Source organism: Schistocerca piceifrons, chromosome 1, assembly GCF_021461385.2.
Source record: "Schistocerca piceifrons isolate TAMUIC-IGC-003096 chromosome 1, iqSchPice1.1, whole genome shotgun sequence".
Classification (NCBI taxonomy): Eukaryota; Metazoa; Arthropoda; class Insecta; order Orthoptera; family Acrididae; genus Schistocerca; species Schistocerca piceifrons.
In genome coordinates, this window is record NC_060138.1 from 842,509,451 (window position 1) to 842,531,403 (window position 21,953).

Below are 21,953 nucleotides of genomic sequence, written 5' to 3' on the forward strand. Positions count from 1 at the left end.
CTCCCCACCAACGGCAAGGACCATGGTTCATATGATTTTGAAACGCGTCCCTGTTGGTTTTTGAACATTTTTGAACACATACTAAGTTATTTTTCGAACGAATCATAAGTTGAAGTTCGAATGCGTGCATAGAGTACGTGATGTCTCTGCCAGGGAAATCCCCGTCGCATCAAGAAATAAATAAATTTCCTGCAGACAAAAGAGGATGGGACTATACGAACTGAGCCGAATAATCCCGAAAGGATGAATAACAATTGCTGTTTTCTAATGAGGTTGGTTGACTGGGTGTGCGAATGATAAGCGCTGTTACAATTATTAGCGAAATCCATAGATTCAGACTACCAGAGTGGAAATAAACGACAACATGAATAACAGCTAGGAAAGATTACATATTATCTTCTCGGTGTATCCAAGAAAATGAAATTTTGACAGAAAAGTTATGCCAGAACGCTACACTACTAAGGGCGAGTTGTACAGTCCTCGGTTAGCGGTCGCTTGGGTTCTACAGCGCGGAAAACACTTTGTACGAACACGTAATAACGCTCAACCGGAGGAAAAACGAGGGATAACTAAACCGGTGATTCTGGCAGAGATAGTAAAGTTAACCAGAGAATTAGTTCTGACAATGGCAGGAATAGTTAGACAATTAGTGTTGGCAATATTGTTTGTTAAAACGAGGAAAGAGAAAACTGACATCACACAAATTATGTGGAAGAATATAAGGATTCTAAATTTATGTAAAATTTTCGTACTAATACTTTTCGATCTCATGCTCGAGAAACTGGAGCATATGAATGAAATGTGAAACTATTTCCTAACATAAAACCTTTTGCTTGTAATAGGCCGAATATGCATTTGATAATAGTACTCCGTGAATTATATTCTGCCGTGTTGTCTAAATAAGGTACATAAAAATGACAATTTGTGCCAAAACAGTTTCGCTTAGTTGGTGTGTGTTACAACTGCTGCAATATTAGAAAGCGCTATTTCGTTTTATCTAGCAGACAGTGGCAGAATAGACGTAACCAAATTGGAAACTGTCCCGCTCTTGGGCACTATTCGTATTAATAGCTTTTTCAGTATTAACAACAACATTTTCAATTTTCATGTCACAAAACGAGTGATTAGGTAATAGATCCTTTCATTGAAAGGAAAGCACGACTTGTAAAACCGTAGCACGATTAGAGAGAAAAAAATGGTGGAACCTAAGGACAGAAGAAATGTGTACTGTCTTGCTTGTCTCTTGTCTTTACTGGCTTTATGTTCCTTACATTTAATTTTATATTACACAGAAGATAAAGTTATTAGCTAATAGGCAATAAATAGTGCAAATTTTCTGAAGACTTATTCTCTCGGTCACAAATAATCCCACCCAGTTTTAATTGAGAGTTTTTTTAAGCGATGTAGAATGTCAAACCTGCCGACTGAGGATAGGAGAGGCACCACAGGACATTTTAATTTCCACTCTCCCGAATATAGGCTTGACGACTTCCATCACAAAATATAAACATTTGAATTCGACATTGACGTGCGATAGAAGAATGCTGTGTGAAGAGGTATGGCATTGCATTTTGGCACACTCAAGACCAAATAACATATCTTACATTTTCTCGAACAAATGTTTTATATACTTAACTCTTCAGAAAAACGTGCACTATAAAATGAACATATTTTTGAAAAAACGATTTTTTTTAAAATGTTCATGTCGCGTCTGAAACACTTGAGTGGGAGGGCGGTAGGATTATCAAGTTTTTGCACCGGTTCGGAAACACCGTAGATCCGGGGCTGTCGTCAATGACCGTCTGTCATGATCACTCAGCATCCAATTTCATCCGTGTTGTGACCTAGCGGATGATGTTTTTCCGTTTTCCCTGTGTGTGTTATAAATCTTCGATGCGGTGCCTCTTGAACACCAAACACTTCAGCTCCCTTGCTTACGGAAGCGCTCACAAGCACCAACAATCTGGCCACATTCGAATTCACTTAGACCAGACATAATGCACTCATAATTACAGAAAACACTGTTGTTATCACTATTGATACTTGCAAACGTGTTGAAGGCATTCTACAGGTGACGACCGTAATCAAATACAACAGTGCAACCTGCACCTTTATCTAGAATGTGCCTTCACGTTCAAGCATTCAGTTCTCTTGGTGTTTTTGTCCAACCCCTGTATATCAACTTCTACATCTACACTCTTCAAAACCGTATGAAGTGCATGACAGAGGGTACTTTCATTGCACCACTATTAGGGCTTCTCTTAGTTCCGGTCGGGCACCTTTGTACTCATCTGTTACACTTATCTGGTTGTTCACGTTAGGGAGGAAGGGAAGACGATTAAGGTATCATTAGGATATCATTAAACACTGAACACAAGTTCAGAAAGCAGAAAGACGGGGAAGGAATTCAGTCGCACCTATTTAAAGCAATCTTCTGAAATTTGCGTTAAACTATTTAGGAAAACCAGGCAAAATCTACGTCAGAATGGCTGCACGGGTTTGAGTCCCCTCCCGATGTCACTGCTGTTAACTAGCAAGGGCGTCACATCACACGATGTTCTGATGTCAGGAGAGCTCTTCGTATACCTCTCACCCGCTGGAAAAGAATAGTCCTTATGATCGTATAAGTAATTGCTCGTGTTCAATAATACTTCACAGTTTGTCTGAATTTATATATTTGCAGCCTCTTACGGCCATTACTTGCAGCTCCTAAAGTGGACTGCAAGGTAAGCAGCTCAAACACTGCGCGAAAGAAATTGTTAAAATTGTTACGCCAGCCGAAAACCAGAATTTATATTTTTTACAAATCTATACTGCTATGAATCTTAATGATGGCTGCACTTTGGACAAAAAAAAAAAAAACATTTGTCTCCAGCGCCACATAAATTAAGGAGATGTGAGACTGACCATGGAAGAACTTTCATTGTGTTGCTTCAAAGAAAAGCAATAGAAATAACAAAGAAGAGAAGAAGAAAGAAGGCAAAAGCGAGTGTGTGAGTGTGTGTGTGTGTGTGTGTGTGTGTGTGTGTGTGTGAGAGAGAGAGAGAGAGAGAGAGAGAGAGAGAGAGAGAGATGGGAAGAAGACGCATGTGCTTTGAGTGAACGGTACAGTTTACAATCGGAAATTGTGCAGTACATTAATCCTATTTTTTATGGTACTTATGCCAACGGCCTTACCGCAGTGGTTACAACAGTTCACGTTAGATCACCGAAGTTACGCGCTGTCGGTTTGGGTTAGTACTTGGATGGGTGACCATCCGGTCTGCCGAGCGCTGTTGGCAAGCGACGTACACTCAGCCCTTAATTATTTGACTGAGAAGTAGCGGCTTCGGTCTCGTAAACAGACATACGGCCGTGTCTACAGTCAACTATGAAACCATTTGCGTGCAACTAATTCCACGCAACGAGTGGCGCAACTCGATGTCGTCGTGTAAACTAGACTTAAGGCTCCAGTTCAGTCAGTGTCACAAACAACGTGGGCAGTCCTGTGCAGTTTGGACAGCCGACTAGCAGGTTTCCGCACGCAAGTGCCAGACCTGTAAAGTTTTGTATTTAGAATCAATCATTGATTAGAGATGTCATAGTGCAGCTTACACCTAGTAGGGCGGCTACATCTAACGCTTTGGCCAAACCCAGTCCTAGTGTTTGGGAGGTGGTTCAAATCACCAAATCCTTCGAGACTGCTTTGGCAGCTCAAAATGTTTTTACAAATGAAATTCAAGTTTCCCTAGTATTTAATCGCCCTCGGAGGTAGCAGCCACCTGCTGATTCCGACTCATCATCTTCTAATTCTGTCCCTAAGTATCGCTCGAGTTCACGGGCGTACGGGTCCTCGACGTCTCGTAAGAGATTTAAGAATGTCATTTTTGTAACTGCAATCAGGACGCTTAGAAACGCCCTCCATATTCAGCATTCCGACGCATATTACGCAACTCTCCTGTTACAAATCATTCACCCAAAGCGGATGCATGTTCTTCTCATCACTCTCTCTCTCTCTCTCTCTCTCTCTCTCTCTCTCTCTCTCTCTCTCTCTTTCTCTCTGCCTAAATAGGTACAACCGCTTACCATTTGTGGTTGCGAGTGCATCTGCCATTTTCCAAAAGTCTTTAGAGCAACTGATTCAAGGTTTCCGCACTGTATTAATTATTTGCCGATATTATTGTTATGGGATCTATGCACGTGGAACATGACGAAAACCTCTAATCCCTTTTTAACTGTCTCCAGGAAAATGGTCTGCGCTTGGTATGAAAAGTGTACTTTCCTTGCCCCCTCTGTCAATTATCAGGAGCATATCCTTAGTAACAATGATATCTCACCCACGCGCGACGACGTCGATATGATAGTAGAAATGTTAGCCACTAACCTTCATCAGTTGCAGTTATTTATGGGTAAATCACATACTATACTGTGTTTACTCCGCAAGTGAAGCAGATTGCGCATCTCCTCAGTGAGCTGCATAAGAAGGCTGTCAAATTTATGTTCCAATTTTGGTGCAAATGGCTCTGAGCTATATGGGACTTAACATCTGAGGTCATCAGGCCCCTAGACTTAGAACTACTTAAACCTAACTAACCTAATGACATCACACACATCCATGCCCGGCTCAAATTTGTGTGATCGGCCGCCTATCAACAAGCTTTTCAGAACCGTACGGACGATTTCTAAGAAGCTAAGGTGTCTGATGCCATATACACCGAGATTGTTGCTGACGCTTGCGATCGACGCATCCCAGCGGGGCATTGCGGTGGTTTTGTCCTACAAGTTGTCCGGTGATTCTGAGCACTAAACTGCCTTGACCTCTCAAACGTTAAATGCTGTGCAGCTCAACGATTCCCAAACAGAGACGGAGGTTTTATCGATCATTTATGGGGTCAAGAAATTTCATGTGTCTTTGTATGGCAGTAAATTCCATTTGTTAACTGATTACAAACCTTTGATTTCGTCATATTTTTATCTTTTTTCCGTGTTTCCCTTAGTTGTTCTAAATAAGTGTACGTATGTACCGTCTATGCAGCTAAATGAAGGCAGTTTGTTTGTTGCCATACGCGTTTCGCTCCATTTATTTGGGAAGCATCATCAGCGGCCTGAAATACGTTTCTTTTTATACATACTGTTGTGGGTTGGCAGGAGAGCCAACCCCGTTTTAATAGAGGAAGCCGAAAGGCACGCGTTTTAGCTCACGCAGGCTGGCGTGAGGTCTGGAACAGGACAAGGAAATTAGAATTTAGAAAAAACGGACGTAGCTGGTGGAATACTTAACTTTAATCCATTAATGGTGAACGTCGGTCTTGACGGTACATTATTGCAGTATCAATAGTAACTGGTACCGGCGCCTTGATAGGTCGTAGCAAATGACGTAGCTGAAGGCTATGCTAACTATCGTCTCGGCAAATGAGAGCGTATTTTGTCAGTGAACCATCGCTAGCAAAGTCGGTTGTACAACTGGGGCGAGTGCTAGGAAATCTCTCTAGACCTGCCGTGTGGCGGCGCTCGGTCTGCAATCACTGATAGTGGCGACACGCGGGTCCGACGTATACTAACGGATCGCGGCCGATTTAAAGGCTACCACCTAGCAAGTGTGGTGTCTGGCGGTGACACCACACATACAATAAACGTATTATGTGATAGATATAATATGCTGATATATTACACGTTGTCGTGTTTTTCTCTTGCTTTTTAGGTTAGAAGCAAATTTTGTGACACAAGTTCCGTATTGTGAATGTATTGTTCGGTGTTAAGCGATTTTCAGCGCTGTTAACAGATGTGTATGTTCCTGGAGATGTAAATGTTGGTCTTCATACTCCAGCTGGCCGATTTATGGCATTGTTTCATACACATTTGTCACATCACATGTTTCACTTTCACTTCCAGTTGGTGATCAACGTATGTGTGTTTCCGGTGTGTAGAGTTGCCAACTGTTGTTGTGTGTTTGTCTGTCTTTAGTTTCTGTTGTGTTTGATGCTTTTCATTTGTTGGGTGTATGTGTGTGTATTCTGCTGTTTTTGAATGAGTTTGTGTGTGTACTTTGCTGTGTGCAAATAAATTATTATTATTATTTGTTTTAATAAATATGAGTTTATGCGTGTGTGTGTAATTTGCAGTGTGCAAATGTATTTTTCATGTGTCAGTGTGTGTGTGTGTGCGGGAGGGGGAGAGAAAGAGAGAGAGAGGAGAGAGAGAGAGAGAGAGAGAGAGAGAGAGAGAGAGAGAGGGAGGAGGGGAAGAAGATTCATTAATTATTTATCCTGGCTACATTTCGGTTTGTTATTGTTTTGGTGGATAGCATGAGCCGGGAGTTATTGTTTATTTGGATTTGGTCATTGAGTACCTTCTTTTCCATTCGATTGGCTCTTTGTATGTGAAAGTTTTCTTGCAACGTCAGGAGCTTTTTCTTGTGATTATTCACTCTGGTAACTGTCATGTCACATTCCATGTTGGATGGTTCATGTCCATATTTTATCAAGTGTTCGGCGAAAGTAGAATGACCGTTCTCATATTTCCAACTTCTTATACGTTCTTTATATCTAGTTTCAAAGTTCCTGCTTGTCATCCCCAGATATACCGATTTACATTCTTGGCACTCTAGCTGGTATATACCTGCTCCTTGGTATTTATATGGTTTTTCTATTCTTTATAAATGTGGTTGGAGTGTGTTTCTTGTTCTGTAAGCTACTTGTAATCCCTGTTTCTTTAGTATATTTGCTATCTTGTGTGTTGCTTTTGTTTGCACATAAGATTGAACCATTTTTTCTGTTATTCATGTCATGAGTGCTACTGTTTTCTGTTTCCATGTGTGCTGTAGTGTCTGTGGGGTTCTATGCTCTCTGCTTGTTTTGATTTTTCTTTAGTTGTGTTTTGTTTGCATTTCCTTGTTGTATACACCTAGATAAGAAGGCATTGCGTCTGTAGCACTGGGTGTTGTTCTTAAGCGAACGCCTCTATATAATTCACTTTCGCCCCACTACCCGACCCGCCAACGTAGGCACCTTGTCCCGCCTCCCTCTTGGCCCTGACGCGGAATTCGATTACCAGGAACCTGTTTGATTTGCCCTGAATCAACACCTACAAACAACCGTGGACGAAATCCCGCTAACACCGCTTGAGGCAGCCTCGAGCTCGTCAGTACCCCAGTCCTGAGGAAGGTTTTGTCAGTGGTCCAGAAAGGCTAGCCAGAGCACTTTCCCGCCAAGCTAACCCAGCTTTTCACAATTATTCCGTGCTACGCTAATGGCTCAGTGCCATCCACGGCGTCTTAATACTGGCCAAGGAGGACTCTGATTGCCCTGCCCTGACCTAGGTACTTCACCTCTTTCAAACATCACACTGGGTGATGACACACATGAAGGCGTAAGGCAGGCGCGACGGTTATTAGTCTGGCATCAATAATGACACTGAACGTGCGTCCTGCTCCTGCCATGCTGGCTCCCTCAATCACACGTCACTAGCACAATGTTTTTGACTGTCGCCTTCCCTGACATCCATGTTACAAGGTCCATGTCCATATTGCTGGCCCATTTCAAAGAGTTATGTTGCTTCTGGTGGTGAAGGCTCTCACAAACCTCTGGTTGATGACACACATGCCACCACAGCCACCCCTGCTCTCAACAAAATTTTCGCCATTGAGGTGGCACCCTGTATCTTAGTTTTGGGATCTAGTTTATGTAGACCCTGTTCCAGATTTTCTGCTGCCGCCACGGCACTATCGGACCTCCGTCCCCTTTCAGCCTGCCTCCAATGCGGAAACCGAGTGAATGGTCTGCACACTCAAGACTCAGAGGTGGAACGGTATGCAGACGTTGTGGACCAAGAATGCCTTGCACAGCTTCCTTCCGATGTACAGCTCCAGCCTGTCAACAGGGTCTGTCTAGAAAAATCCTATACAGGCGCAGCACCGCGGGCTGTTAGACGTCTGCCGTGCTTTGTACAGTCCCTGTTACACATACGGCGCCTGTGTCTGGGCGTGTACATTCGGCTGGAGTCTGAGACTCTCTGGGGTTGTCATAGGCCACAGGGACATAAGCTATTTTAGACTGTGGCTGGATGTATCGACCTGACCTGCTCTAGCTGTGATCGCAGTTGAAATCGGCGCCCCCACCATTGTTTCCCATCTGACCCCCAAACCAACAACAGAATATCCATCAGCTGGATCTCTCGTCGTCTCCTTCACCTTGATAGGACCTTCGCCTCTGCACACTCCCGCGCTGCCAGGTGGGTGAGAGGAATACGGTTTGGGAATCTTTGGAGACAGAATCACTCTTCATACCAGTTTTCCCTCATTACAGTGGAATCAGAGCAGTCTACGACCGTGATCATTCTGCCACCTCCATTTCCCCGCAGTCATCGACCGGGCCTTGTGACAGAGTCAGGCCCAGCTATCACGGAGAGGTCAGTTAGTGGAGCGTTCTGCCGCCAGACCTGCCCCTCACTGCCGACGTCGGCATAGAGCAGTACGTTTTCGCCCCTAGGTTCCGATTTCTGAGGGGAAGGATTTAATATGTGCCTCCGTAAGCAATACAGATAATGATTCGGAGTGAAGAACGCCACCAGAGGTATGGAATGCAAAAAGCAAGCCACCATAGCTCAGTCTCGAACAGTACACCGTATGAGTTCCTTAGAATCTCGCCTTGCTACTATTTCGAAACCGTCCTGGCTGTGGACTTACATAATCTGGGTCATCGTTGCAGGCATTACTTCTGTGTTTTGCTCATAACGAATTCAGCTCGTATTTAAAACACTAGTTTGTTGCATTCTTGACATCGGATAGGATGTAAATATTTGCAACGTGTTTTTTATAATAATAATGGTACGACTTCACACAAACTCTCTTGTTGTACAGTTGTTGTTCTATATTTAATATTGCAAATAGATAGTTGTCAGTTTCTTTCAGAATTGTATGAGAGTAATCAGAGTGAAACTCATCAATTTCGATTAGAAATAGAACTTGCGTTTGAGTTACTTTGGGATGAGTTGCATCATGTCATCGTCATCACCCGCACGCAAGTCGCCCAATGTGGCGTCGACTGAAATAAGACTTGCACTCGGCGGCCGAACTTCCCCGGATGGGGCTCCTGGCCAACAATGCCACACGATCATTTCATTTTTGCCGAGTAGTCAACTAGATGCAGATGTAGATGCTATCATTGATGAGATAATGAGAGGTGGTGATGTTACTGGGAGAAATTCTATGGAACAATCAGGTACTAGTACGTGTGGAAGGGAACATTGCGCACATTGTGTTCATGTCAGGTGTGAGGTGTTAAAATCGAGGTCCTATGTATAGTCAAGTAAAGTATTGTAGGTGTGAAGTTCCAGCAGTGGTAGAAGGTGTAATATGAACAAGACGATCTTATTAAGGATGGTATCACACTGCAGTTATTGAAAAGGACAAGAAAGGAGGAGCTTTAATATGTAAGAGGTGAAAGTGGAGTAGGTTAAAATGAAGTGAATAATGATGGCGTGGAGTAGAGACGGAGTACTAGAGTTGAATCAGATGAAAAAACGACGGGATTCTTATTACCAATTTACAAAACTAATGCAAGGTGCAAATATGTCTAATATAGAACAAGAAAGGAGTTGGAAAAGCTGGTATTGGATTTGTGTTGTGGTAGAAGGTGGTTGTGGAAAGCGAGGTGACGCTACTGTCATTGCATCGCTATAGTGGATTCTAGTCTATTGGTATAAGAGTACTCACAGCAGCAGTAGGAGGTCGATAGCCATGATCCCGGCGGAGAGCAGGTAGAAGGCTCCAGGGAAGGTGTTGATGGACGCATTGAAGACGGCGTTGTACATGGGAGGCCCCACCAGTGGGGTCACCGACTCTATGGTCACTGCCAGCGCGAACACCTGGCCTGTGGACACACAAGACACACGCGTGCTGCTCATCTCTCTCTCTCTCCACGCTGCAGTGTGGCACAGTATGCTGATCCCTTCTTAAGACTCTTCTTCGCTGAGTATCTGTTCTCTGCTTCATTGAGATGTTATGTATTTGTCCCTTCTCCAAGTGAAAAAGTCTCGCAGCAATGCTATTGGCATCCATAAAACATGATTTCTTCAACATATAATCGCGTTGCCTACGGGGCTGACCACTCTTTGCCTATAGATTAAAGGTTAAAATCTTCACAATGTCCCCTGTCACTGAGTCTTGTGACTTATGCACACTCGTAACATAAAATTACTTTACACAATAGCGTGATTCTTAAAACCATTAAATTACAACACAAAATCCTACGTCTCTTTTTTTATGCATGGACTATTTACAAGTCAACTGCAATCTGCACTCTAAACACGAAATAATCATGGAATTTTTCTCCAACGTTTCAGATTTTTAATCGCGATCGATATCATAATCATAATGTTTCTTTCCGAGTTATTCTGTGTATGTAGTTTCCTACTATAGCTTACCCCGACATTACGTTCGGAGGATTTTTTAAACATAGAAGTCGCTAAAAGTGTTCTAAGGTAACGTTTCTTTGACATGCATGTGGTATTGCCAGTTCGGAACAGCACTCACCTATCTCGTCCTTGGCGACCAGCCTCGTCAGCATCGCTCTGACCAGAACCCAGATCAAGGCTCCGAAGCAAGCGATAGCCCCACCTGAAAGATGCAGAACATATTATGGTTTTGTGGAATACAATATCGTACAAAGTGGAGCAGAGACTTGAAGCAGGGGTCGACAGCTGCAGAGCATTGTCTGGAGTAGCCTATTCTCTCATAATACTTACAAGAAAGCCACATAGCTGAGAAGCACACGTTACTACATTCCGTAGCATCGCGTGCTTCTAACTGATGTTCTTCTTGATCATCATCTATTGTCTATTTGCACATTTCTTTTTTTTTCAACGGGTTTTATTTATTTATTTTAACACTAAAGACTTTTGTATAAATTATAGAGTGCTGCTATCAGTCGTCCTTTTTTTTTAGATTTTATTACGCAAATCTAAAAAAGGACGATTGTTTGCTACACTCTATAATTTATAAATCACATAACAGTCGCTGAGTGCAGCCACTTTCCGAATGGAAGGTAACCTGACTAAAGAGTTTTCTATATTTCCAGTATATATGCTAAAAGCTTTCAAGACCCATTTGCGACAGAGCTCACTGCGTGATATGTACGCTGTAAATGTTTTTAAATGCTCCAGCTATCATAATATGTTGATTAAATACTTAAAAATAGTTAATAAGTGCTCATAACCTAGTAGTGCTATTTACATGTGTTCAAATGGTTCAAATGGCTCTGACCACTATGGGACTTAACATCGGAGGTCATCAGTCCCCTAGAACTTAGAACTACTTAAACCTAACTAATCTAGTGACATCACACACATCCATGCCCGAGGCAGGATTCGAATCTGCAACCGTAGCGGTCGCGCGGTTCCAGACTGAAGCACCTAGAACCGCTCGGCCACACCGGCCGGCTATTTCCATGTGTACCTTTCCCCTTGCATTTACGTAATGTAACTGGCAGTATTCACAACCAAAGACTGAAACAGTGATTTTCGACCAACTGACTTCCTAAGTTTGAAGGTTCTCTAAACATCTGGCAGCAGAGAATTTTAACAATATATCGGAACCTCGAAGAACTGCCAGATTTGTGCGAAATACGTAGCATAGCTGTTAAGACAATGGAATGGCTGTCTGGAAGACCGGAGTGCGAATCCCTGTCTGGTCATTCGGAATTAATTTCCCCTATTTATCTTGCGTCAAGTTGGAAGATAATTTGTTTGAAAAGGATTTCCTTCCATATCCTTTCGTCTGTAATGACGTCGTGATTGACAAGACAGGCAATCCTAATAATTCTTCTCCCACCGATTTCTTTAATTTTAGTGTAGTAATTATTTATATCTATCGAGAGGGCTGCATTACCTGAAAAATGTTTTGATTAAAGAATGGATGTCTGATATTCGCCAGAGAACTTTTTTCTAAATTTAAATTCATAGCTCTAAAGACACCAAAGAGACATGAATGACATTTTGCTAAGTCATAGCGGTATGTACTATCCTCTTTAGACCTGGAACGTGGGATCACACGGGAAAGGATATGACCAGGATGCAGCTAACGAAAATGAGAGGATTAAAGAACGCACCAGAGAAGATCGCTTCAGAAATGAAGTTACTAGAAATGGAAGTTGATTGAGTGCGCAAAAAAATAGTTCCAAACTGAAACAGGTGGTGGGAAAACGTAGTTTGAACGCATGAAAACAGAGTTTCAAAACATATTATTGTGTACAAACCTAGGGGGCAAGACAGCTGGGAAGAACATGGAAGAGTGGCTGGAGCTTGTGTACCGTAACAGATGAAATACCCTTATCTATGGAAGGAGAAGAAGAAGAAGAAGAAGAAGAAGAAGAAGAAGAAGCTCCAAATGGTATTAGTGGATGAAGACTTTAGTAGCGCATATAGTTTATTATGCGTAAAACTGTGTTACATTGTTCATGATAGAAGTGGAAGAATGAACTAAATGAACTACGGCAACAAACGAAGTTGTTTAGCTGTTTGATCTTACATTAGGGTGAAAGAGAAGTCTAGGATTTATGTTTAATTATACGTTGATGAACCTTAAAATAAGATGAGTAATGATTTAAAAAGAGATGGGCAACGTGTAAGATAAAATCACAGTGAAATTGAGTCATATTCGTAAAAGCGACCAACATACAATTCGGTGTGCAGCATAATGGAAACGAATAAAGTTGGTGATGACTTACCTAGAAACATATACCACGACTCCGGAGATATCGAGTAGATTATGGCGGCGGCAATCTTACAGGAGAAGGTGATGAGGGCTATCCAGCCGTCATCCAGCTTGAGCCAGCGTACGAACACCAGCACTCCCACCATGGTACCTGCAGGCAGAGCGCAGTAGTGAAGGCCACAGCAGTTCACTTCTCCTGCAGTCGATCGCAGCAGTGTTATGAAACAGTCTTTATAAGCTGCTTTCCCCGCGTGAAACACGGACCTTGCTCAGATGGGACGCCTTGTGGCACTGTAGATGCAACCAATACGGAGGGGTATATGTGTAGATGCCAGACAAACATGTGTTCATAAAAAGGGGCAATAGCCTTTTCAATAGCTCCAGAGGCAACAATCTAGGCGACGAACTGATATGGACTGAGATCCAACGAAGAGCGGACCGTTGCGTCGCGGGATCGTTTAGTCGGCGCGAGAGCGCTACAGAGATGTCCAATAAACTCCAGTGACATACGCTACAATAGAGGCTATGTGCATCACGGATATGTTAACTACTGAAATTCCGAGAGAGCGCACTCCGTGAAGGGACGAACAACACATGACGTTCTCCCAGATATTCCTCACGAAATGAGAAAGAATTCGTGGTTGCTTTTTCTCGGGTCGCTAGTGCTGCAATATGGTGGGAGAGCAGATGTTTTATATTACAGTAGCTGTTTTGTTAAGAAGTACGATGTCACGTTCCTTCAGACATGCGAGTGCAAGATGTACAGATATGGTTGACAACATATGAAATTTTGGGTGTGGCCGTGAAGCTCCCCCGTTTAATCTTATTGAAAGGCGACCGCTCGCGATAAGCGGGAAATCCGGGTCAAGTCTCAATCCGGAGCAAATTTTTTTTGTCGCCATTCCATTACCCAGTTGGTGCCTTTCCATATTCGCAACTGCGAATACATGTCATGAATTTCATAATGTTGCCGCAGTTCCTGTGCCTTCGGACATGCATCGTATCTCTGAAGAACGCAGACACTGCAGTATCGTATAAAATATATGCTCCCCATCCCACTTCGACACTAGCGGCCCCAAAAAAAAGCAACTACGAATAGCTTGGTCTGACAACAGTATTGAGGTTACTGTTATAATGATATTTTGTTTTTGTTGGGTCTCGAATACTGTGGATCTGGGGTCTTAACGTTTTCAGGGAGGCGTTTCCGGGGAAAAATGTAAGTTAAAAAAAAAAGTAATTCCTCGTCGAAATGTTCCTTGGATTAGAGTCTCGAACTGGAAGCAGTTTAAAGTTTCACAAATGCTGAATGTAGTGAACTGTAAGAAATATCATACTCCCACCAGCACAATTTATTTAGCGTGTTCGTGGACCATTGGCACAAGTTGAACTAATTGTGCTGTTGTACGGCATACACTCGACAAGACACTACGGAATCTCAGTATTCTATTAATTTAATAACAATATTTAAAATGATTTATGCCTCCTGAAACCTAAAAATTAAATAACTTTCCTTTCAGTCTGCATGGTTTGTTAATCAGAAAAGGAATTTCCTAAACCAATGCCGAACCTAACTTTTAACGTAGACAGTTAAAATTTTCTGTGGCTGCTTCTAACTCGATGTCTCCACACAGGAAAGCTTCTATCCTGGAATCGATACGGATTTATAAGGCTTCGCCCGTGTGAAACACAGCTTGCCTATTTCTCACATGATATACTACGAACCATGGATAAAGGGCAACAAGCAGATTCCATATTCCTCGGTTTCCGGAAAGAGTTTGGCTCAACGCTCCACTGCAGATTGTTTACGATGCTACGAGCAGACGGAATAACCTCCCGGATATGTGTACGGCTCGCAAACTTCTGAAGTAATAGAATCCAGAACGTTGTCCTGGGAGGCGAGTGTTTCTCACAGATAAGGATACCCCCTAGGAAGTGTGATAGGACAGATCTTATTCCCCATGTACATAATGATATGAGGGACTGGGTGAGTCGCAATCTGCGACTGTTTGCTGATGACGCTGTGGTGTACGGGGAGGTGTCATTGCTGAGTGACCCTAGGAGGAACAACATGACTTAGACAAAATTGCTAGTTGTTGTGATGAATGGCAGCTTCAAAGTACTTTGTGACTTCAATGTATTTCTTGACATTCGAAAAAGTTCGCTTCTCTACGTTGAAATGGTTTGGTTAGTCAACACACAAGGTAAAACAAAGACTTCTAGCAATGTCAGAGGCGTTATCGCATAAACATAAAATTGAGATTTCATCGTGAGGTGCTCCCTTCTTTCAGCTCCTTCAGAGCTGTAATGTCCTCGAACAAATAGTCGCAGAAGAGCACTTATTGAAACTATTTTCATGACTGATCTTTTCGTTGAAAACTAGTCGTCTCTGTTGTTTTGTATCAAAATCAATGCCAGCTTCTTGTCCTTGGGTGTGTACCAGATATCAGAACTGATATGTGTCAGCTTACCTACAGCAGTGGTGCCGTTGGTGAAGAAACCGTACAGCAAGCTCTGTTCGACGCTCCAGTGAAACTTGGCGTTCAGGTACTGGTAGTTTGCGACGCCTTCTCCTGGAAATGTACAGCAAAATATTACACACCGTGCGACGCCTCCGGTAATAGCTCAGAAGGATTTTCTATACTTCGTTTTGCTTAAGACTCTGCGGAAAGGAAATAACGATGTATGAAAAATTGAAATTACTACAGAACAGCTATAAGAACTGTGTCATCGTTTGAACTGTTTACTAAACACCTGCGATACACTTACACCTGTTAATGGAGAACGGAGGAGGACATTTTTAATCATCTGGGCACATTTTTCGTCTTCTAGAATTTGAAAAATTAAAATAGATAAATGGAGACCACTGAACGATAAGCAGAGTGACAGATGCAAAAGATATATTATTTCAGATGTTTAATTAGATCTATTTAGGCAGTAAGAAGAAAAAAAGCTGCATTTCTGAAAAAAAATTATAACACTTTGTTGTATCTGATATTTTTTTTCCTTTTTCTAACATCTGTTTCGTTATTTGAACATAATGGACAATATGTAGAATGGATGGTTGGACTTAAAAGGACCGTAATCTTGCCAAGATAAATGTGTTGAGAAGTGTATATATATTATATAATCATAAAATTAGCTACACTGTGATTGACCATTAAACTATACTTGCCGGCCGGTGTGGCCGAGCGGTTCTAGGCGCTTCAGTCTGGAACCGCGCGACCGCTACGGTCGCAGGTTCGAATCCTGCCTTGGCCATGGATGTGTGTGATGTCCTTAGGTTAGTTAGGTTTAAGTAGTTCTAAGTTCTAGGGGACTGATGACCTTAGATGTTAAGTCCCATAGTGCTCAGAGCCATTTGAACTATACTTAAAGTAAACACAGATTCGAATTTTAACTAACAAAAATTTGAATATAATCGCTTAGGCTTCCGCGGCCAGTCAGTCGACATAAAAGTTTTATGGTTATGGTACGGCGTCATAATGTATAAAACCACAGCCGCTGGAGAAAACCAACGTTTCGGTCACGGTTGCAGTGGCCTTCTTCTGGGTCTGACATCCACTCGTCGGCGTTCATAGTGAAACACAGCCATCTGACTGAGAAAGTCATGATCGAGGACAGGCTGAGGTGCTATCGAAGCGGAGTGTTCGAATTTTGCTTAACGTACATTCCAGAAATTGCCCTGACACACTGTGTAGGACATGTACTAAAATTGTTTACATTACTCTTATACAATTTTCTCTCGTACTTCATTGGCGAGAAGTTGTCTTCCTTATTCAACGCAAATAGGGATTAGCAGTTTTATTGATGGAGAGCTTACCCTTTCTTCTTCCTTTCCATTCTAGTACGGGGTGAACTATTCTAGAATTTGTCCAATTTTATTTTCTTGTTTAACTTTGTGGCTAGATGCCCTTAATAACGCCACAGTCGTCAACGTAACCTAATGGAGCGTTTAACACCTGGGCGCCTTGTGTCTAGTCGCCTTGCGGCTGTGCTTGCCCCGCACGCAAGTAGAGGCACTCGTGTAGGTGCATGCCTTTTCCCCATGAGTGCTTCCATCCACATCAGTGTTGACACTGGAAGCCCCTACTTGCGTATGGGGCAAGCAGAACCGTACGTTGACTAGGAGCAAGGCGCTCAGGTGGAATCACCCCTTTAGTCTTGTGCACCATCTGTCTGTGAGTCGTGTAAACTTTGTCCTGTGTGTTCGTACTTTGAACGCTTGTGTACCGTATCCTCTAAGGCGGAATTTGGGGACTTGCCCAGCACTTGACATAATGGGCGTGGGAAACCGCCTGAAACCACTCTGAGACTGGACGGTGTACCACCCAACAGCTCTTAAATCTGCTGTGCGCTTTCAGTTCATATCTATCTCACTTCCCTCACACGCAAGCTGGCGCCCAGCCTGTTGCGCTATACGATAGGTCAAAGAAGGAGGTCTTGTACAACATGGAAACTGTAGCATCGTCTCCCATGGCCTGTTGAACAATGCAGAACTTCGTGACCTTTACTCTTGTCTCTTGTAGAAAGATAAAGAATAAACCGGTGCTCAGCCACGGTGAACGTGATCTCCTAACCACGCTGACATGTCTCTGCAGGCGTCACAGTGGCCATTGTTTTGTGAGAACCGGTGTCTAAAAAAGTTAGTTAATCGACTGAGAGTTTTACTTTGTTTCCCGCATCAATGTATGCGATTAAAATGTACTTCACTGAGGTGACAAAATTCATGGGATAGGGAGATGGACATATACAGATGGCGATTGCATCGTATAATAGACAAGATATAAAAGAGCAACGCGTCGGCAGAGATGTCGTTTGTGCTCAGATGATCCCCGTGAAAAGGCTTCCGAATTGATTATGGCAGCACAACGGGAAATATTAGGGGATTCAATATTCTGTGTGTCGAGAATTCCAAATTTCAGGCATTACCTCTCATCAAGAACGACGCAGTGGCCGACGGCCTTGAATTAACGACGAGAGCAACGGTATTTGTGTAGAGTTGTCAATGTAAGAAACACTGCGAGAAATAACCGCAGAAATCAATCTGGAAAGGACGACGAACGAATCCGTAAGGCGTTGCTATAGCAGCAGACGAGAGAAGCGAGTGCCCTTGTTAACAGCTCGACACTGTCTGCAGCACCCTTCCTAGGCTCATGACCATATCGGTTGTACTCGACTGCAAAACTGTTGCTTTGTCAGATGTCCTCATTTTAGATGGTAAGAGCAGATGGAAGGGTTCGAGCATGGCGCAGACCCCACAAAGCCATGGACCCAAATTATCGACGAACGTTCTGGATAATTCCAGCGAATGATTGGGCCATCCAGATTACTCGACAGGAATTCCAGCGAACATTACTGGGACGTAATCGAGCGATCAGTTCGTGTACAAAATCCTGTAACACCAACACTTTCGCAATTATGGGCGGCTATGGAGGGAGCATGGCTCATTATTTCTGGATAGGACATCGAACGACTTATTGGTCCATGCGACGTTGAGCTGCCATAATTCGCCGGGCAAAAGGAGGTCCGACACGGTATTAGGAGGTATCTCATGACTTTTGTCATCTCAATGTATACCTCCGGTGTAGCAGTGTTCAGCTGAAGTCAATTTGGCGACCGGTCTAACGCTCGTCTCCCTCTTACGTAATGAGCTAGTCACGACTAGTAGCAGCTGTTGGGAGACTATTGACGGGATCTAGTGCCGAGCCGAGCACGTACTCTTTTATGTTGAACTTGAAAAATGAATGAATTCTCCTGTCAAATGTTGTTTGGAAATCGTAGGAGTGTGATCTAATTTAAAATTTGTCCAGAATTAAAATCCTATTTAGAAGAGATTCCAAAACTATCAGGTCACAGATGAGTTTGTTCCTACTGGCCATGAATGCAACTGAATAAGTTAACTTGTGTGAAACACTTAAGAGTTTCCATTCGCCAAAATTTGCTTCCAGATCAAGTATAAATCAGATGAACATAAGCTCATAACGTTCTTACTAGGATCAGTGCTTCAGTTTGGGTATACCTTGGGAGATGAGGACGCCAGTGACGACGACAATGATGACGATGAGGATGGTTGACCTTCCATGATGAGGCCGCTTCATCAGGGACGTCTTGAGCGCGTCGCGCACCAGCTGGGGACGGAAGATCCCCTTGCAGCAACCGCAACTCGCCTGATCACACGAGACAAAGTCACGTAATTTTTTGTAATGATTATGGATGTTTTAGGGTGCGAGTAATGCGTTCAGTTCGGTCGGCCAGAAGACCTGCAACTCACGTCTTCAGGCGGCGTATAGGGCGCCATGGTCTCCGGCAGCAGGAAAATGGAGTAGAGTAGACACAGCAGCATGAGGACGGCGGCCAGGGCGTACACCCCGTAATAGCTGAGGCCCAGGAAAAGCGGCGTGGACAGCCCTGACCCCAGCATCATGGCCGAGTACTGCGCCGCATCCAGTATCCCCAGTCTGCAAGCGGGAAGTAAACAGTGTCAGGAAAGTTCTCCTCTTGTGACGCGACCACCTCTACATTGGATGTACTGGTTTTTTCACTCATTAAATTTAAGTCACGATCTCGTCTGTGCCAATGCTGTTGCTCGCATGCACATTAGGTCGAAGTCAACCTGATCACATGCTACACACATGGTTTGGATAAAGGTGTCAAGGATTTTCTGCTCTGTCAGATTTGTTCATAGACTTAAGCTTGGGATGGCTTCCTCTGTCGTCATCACCAGGAATTGATTAAATATCGTGCCTGCCCAGGAAAATTAAAGAGATATTGCTTCCAGAATGAAGACAGTCTTGGTATCAATGTTCGTGTAATGTATAAAATTTCGTGACAGTACAGTAGTAGCTACATTTATCAGCCAACACATACTGTTTCAGATCGTTGCACAGAGCACCGATGCCATATTAAATATCATGGTTTCGACAAATCTGTGTTACCAAACACAAACTGAATGAAACGAAATGATCGTGTGCCATTGATGGCCGGCAGACCCTACAGACCCTACAGTTTGGACGTCTAACTACAAGGCTCTTCAGGTGACGCCACGCTTGGCGACTTGCTTGTCTATGATGATGATACGGTGATGACAACACAACACCTCTAGAGGAGAATATCTCTGATCCGGCTGGGAATCGAATCCGGGCCCGAGAAATGGTAGTTAGACGAGTTGACTACTCAGTTAAAGAGACCATAAACAAACGGGCGATCGTGTTTGATGTGTGACAAATGGTATCGTCTGTACCTAGCCGGTCTACTGGGATTCTGTCCTCAACTAAGCCGTTGAGATCAGAATGTGTAACAGCAAGTATATCCTTGTTGCACAAAACAGGCGCTTGAAGCTGAAAGGTACAGAGTAGTAAGCATCGCTGCTAATACTTCTCGTCACAGATACCGGCATACTCTGTGACAGCATTGGGAACTTCTGTGATTTCGGGCCGTCTGCTTGACATAGTTCGGCGGAATAAATAAAGTCCCACATGACCCACAATAATTCCTGGCACTGACGGCAGAGGATATCGTTGAAAGCTTAGGTTCACATACAAATTTGACCCCGCAAGAAATCCGTGAAATATTTATGCAAGAATGTTACCGCAAGAAACCACATTCTCACGTCTATACCACAATGAACAGCAGTAAATGTTGATTTTGGCTATAGCAACTCCACACAATTCACAGAAAAAGTTCAGTCTAACAATAAGAGTTTAAGTTGCAACGAAATAGGTCATGTATCGGATACTACAGTACTGTTTTGTACATTCAAATATCGGCTAGTGAACCACGTAATTGAAGAAATACACGTCTACTTGAGTTTATGCACATAACACTATATATAATGTACACTTTATATTCTCTAACACTGATAAAAGAAAGAACGGTTTCTGACGCATAGTAGTTTTGACCCCGTTCCTTACCATTTATATATCTAAATATAACGTCTTGAGAAGCAAGTTAATTGTGCCTAATACCAGCTTTACCTCTACAATGACCATGTCTTGTATAAAAAACCGAAATGTCATCCCAATTAATAAGAAATACAAATTGATACCTGATGAAACACATATTTTCAAAATTTATGTATTTCTAAGAAGTTGTCACCTTTCCGTAATTCATATCTCAGTGAAAGGCTTAGAGGTCAGAGTGGACACAATGCACTTTAGATTGTGCCACAGGTGTTGAGCCGCGCTAAAATTCAAGTATTACAGGTTCAAAATTTGTATTGACTTTGGAAAGGAGCGTCTTGCTTAACAGTGAGAAATTGACAGAGGAGGTGCTTGCCAGGTGCGATATGAGAAAGATGCATTTTGTAATTCTGTTTTCTGTCGAATATTGCGCAGTGTTAGCGCCAATGTTTGAACTTAAATGTCTGAGAAACATAAGTGGAGGAAGAAGCAACAATAAATAACGAAGATTACTGAAAATGACGACCTCTCTTAATTTGATTCGCTTTATTTCTCAAAATCCATTTCTGCTTGGAGACAAAAACTACACATTATTGACTTCAACGAGATCACACAAATAAAAATAAGTATTTTATACTCCCTAATTTTCTTGGGTTTAACTGAATCTCTAGAGCTGAACTCGCGTCAGCCGTAACGTCACATTTCAGAGATAGTACAAAAATATGGGAACACCACAAACACAACGCAATGCCACTGTTAGTTCAGTGTAGGAAACCCATTGGCATTTGAAACATCTTACAGTCATCTCTGAAAGGATAAATAAAGGTCCTATTTGGTTTAGAAGCGGATCTTACAACATTCTTCCTACAAAATAGAAGCAAGATCAGGTAACGATGATGGAGGTGGATAGTGATCGGCAATTTTCTTTCCTAAGTAGATCACACGGACTCAGTGATATAGATCTGTGGTGACAAGGAGAGATGTGAGAATTCATCTTAGTATTTAAAAAAAAGTTTTTGGAAGATACGAGCTGTGTGAACAGGGTCCCTGTTGTCTTCGGACAAAGCATGAGCATTGGGGAGCGAACATTGTTCCATGAGATGGAACTGGTGAGCTAAAATGGTCACGTAATCCTTGCAGAGTAACCATGGGGCCCATGGAATAGCACGATATGGCTGCCTAAATCATCGGCGAACCCCGCGCCATCTTGCACTCTTGGGACATAAACTCGAGCAGAAGTTTGAAACACGGTGGAAGAAGACTAATCCAGCCAAATGACTTTCTTCCATTGCCCCGTAGTCCAGGTTTTATGTCTTCTGCATCAGTTTTCCTGTTACGGACATTTGCAGCGCTGAGGAGTGAACGTG

The 21,953-nt window shown here is 42.9% G+C and overlaps 1 protein-coding gene across 1 annotated transcript in view; it reads right to left on the reverse strand.

Annotated features, from left to right (window-relative positions):
• LOC124775649 (proton-coupled folate transporter-like) overlaps window positions 1-21,953 on the reverse strand; it is a 40,679-nt gene that overhangs the window by 6,290 nt on the left and 12,436 nt on the right. The window contains exons 4-9 of the mRNA XM_047250480.1: window positions 18,960-19,146; window positions 18,708-18,855; window positions 15,157-15,258; window positions 12,702-12,839; window positions 10,511-10,594; window positions 9,692-9,848 (exon numbers count right to left, since the gene is read on the reverse strand). Coding sequence (XP_047106436.1) covers window positions 9,692-9,848; window positions 10,511-10,594; window positions 12,702-12,839; window positions 15,157-15,258; window positions 18,708-18,855; window positions 18,960-19,146 — 816 coding nt within the window. The remainder of the gene's footprint in view (window positions 1-9,691; window positions 9,849-10,510; window positions 10,595-12,701; window positions 12,840-15,156; window positions 15,259-18,707; window positions 18,856-18,959; window positions 19,147-21,953) is intronic.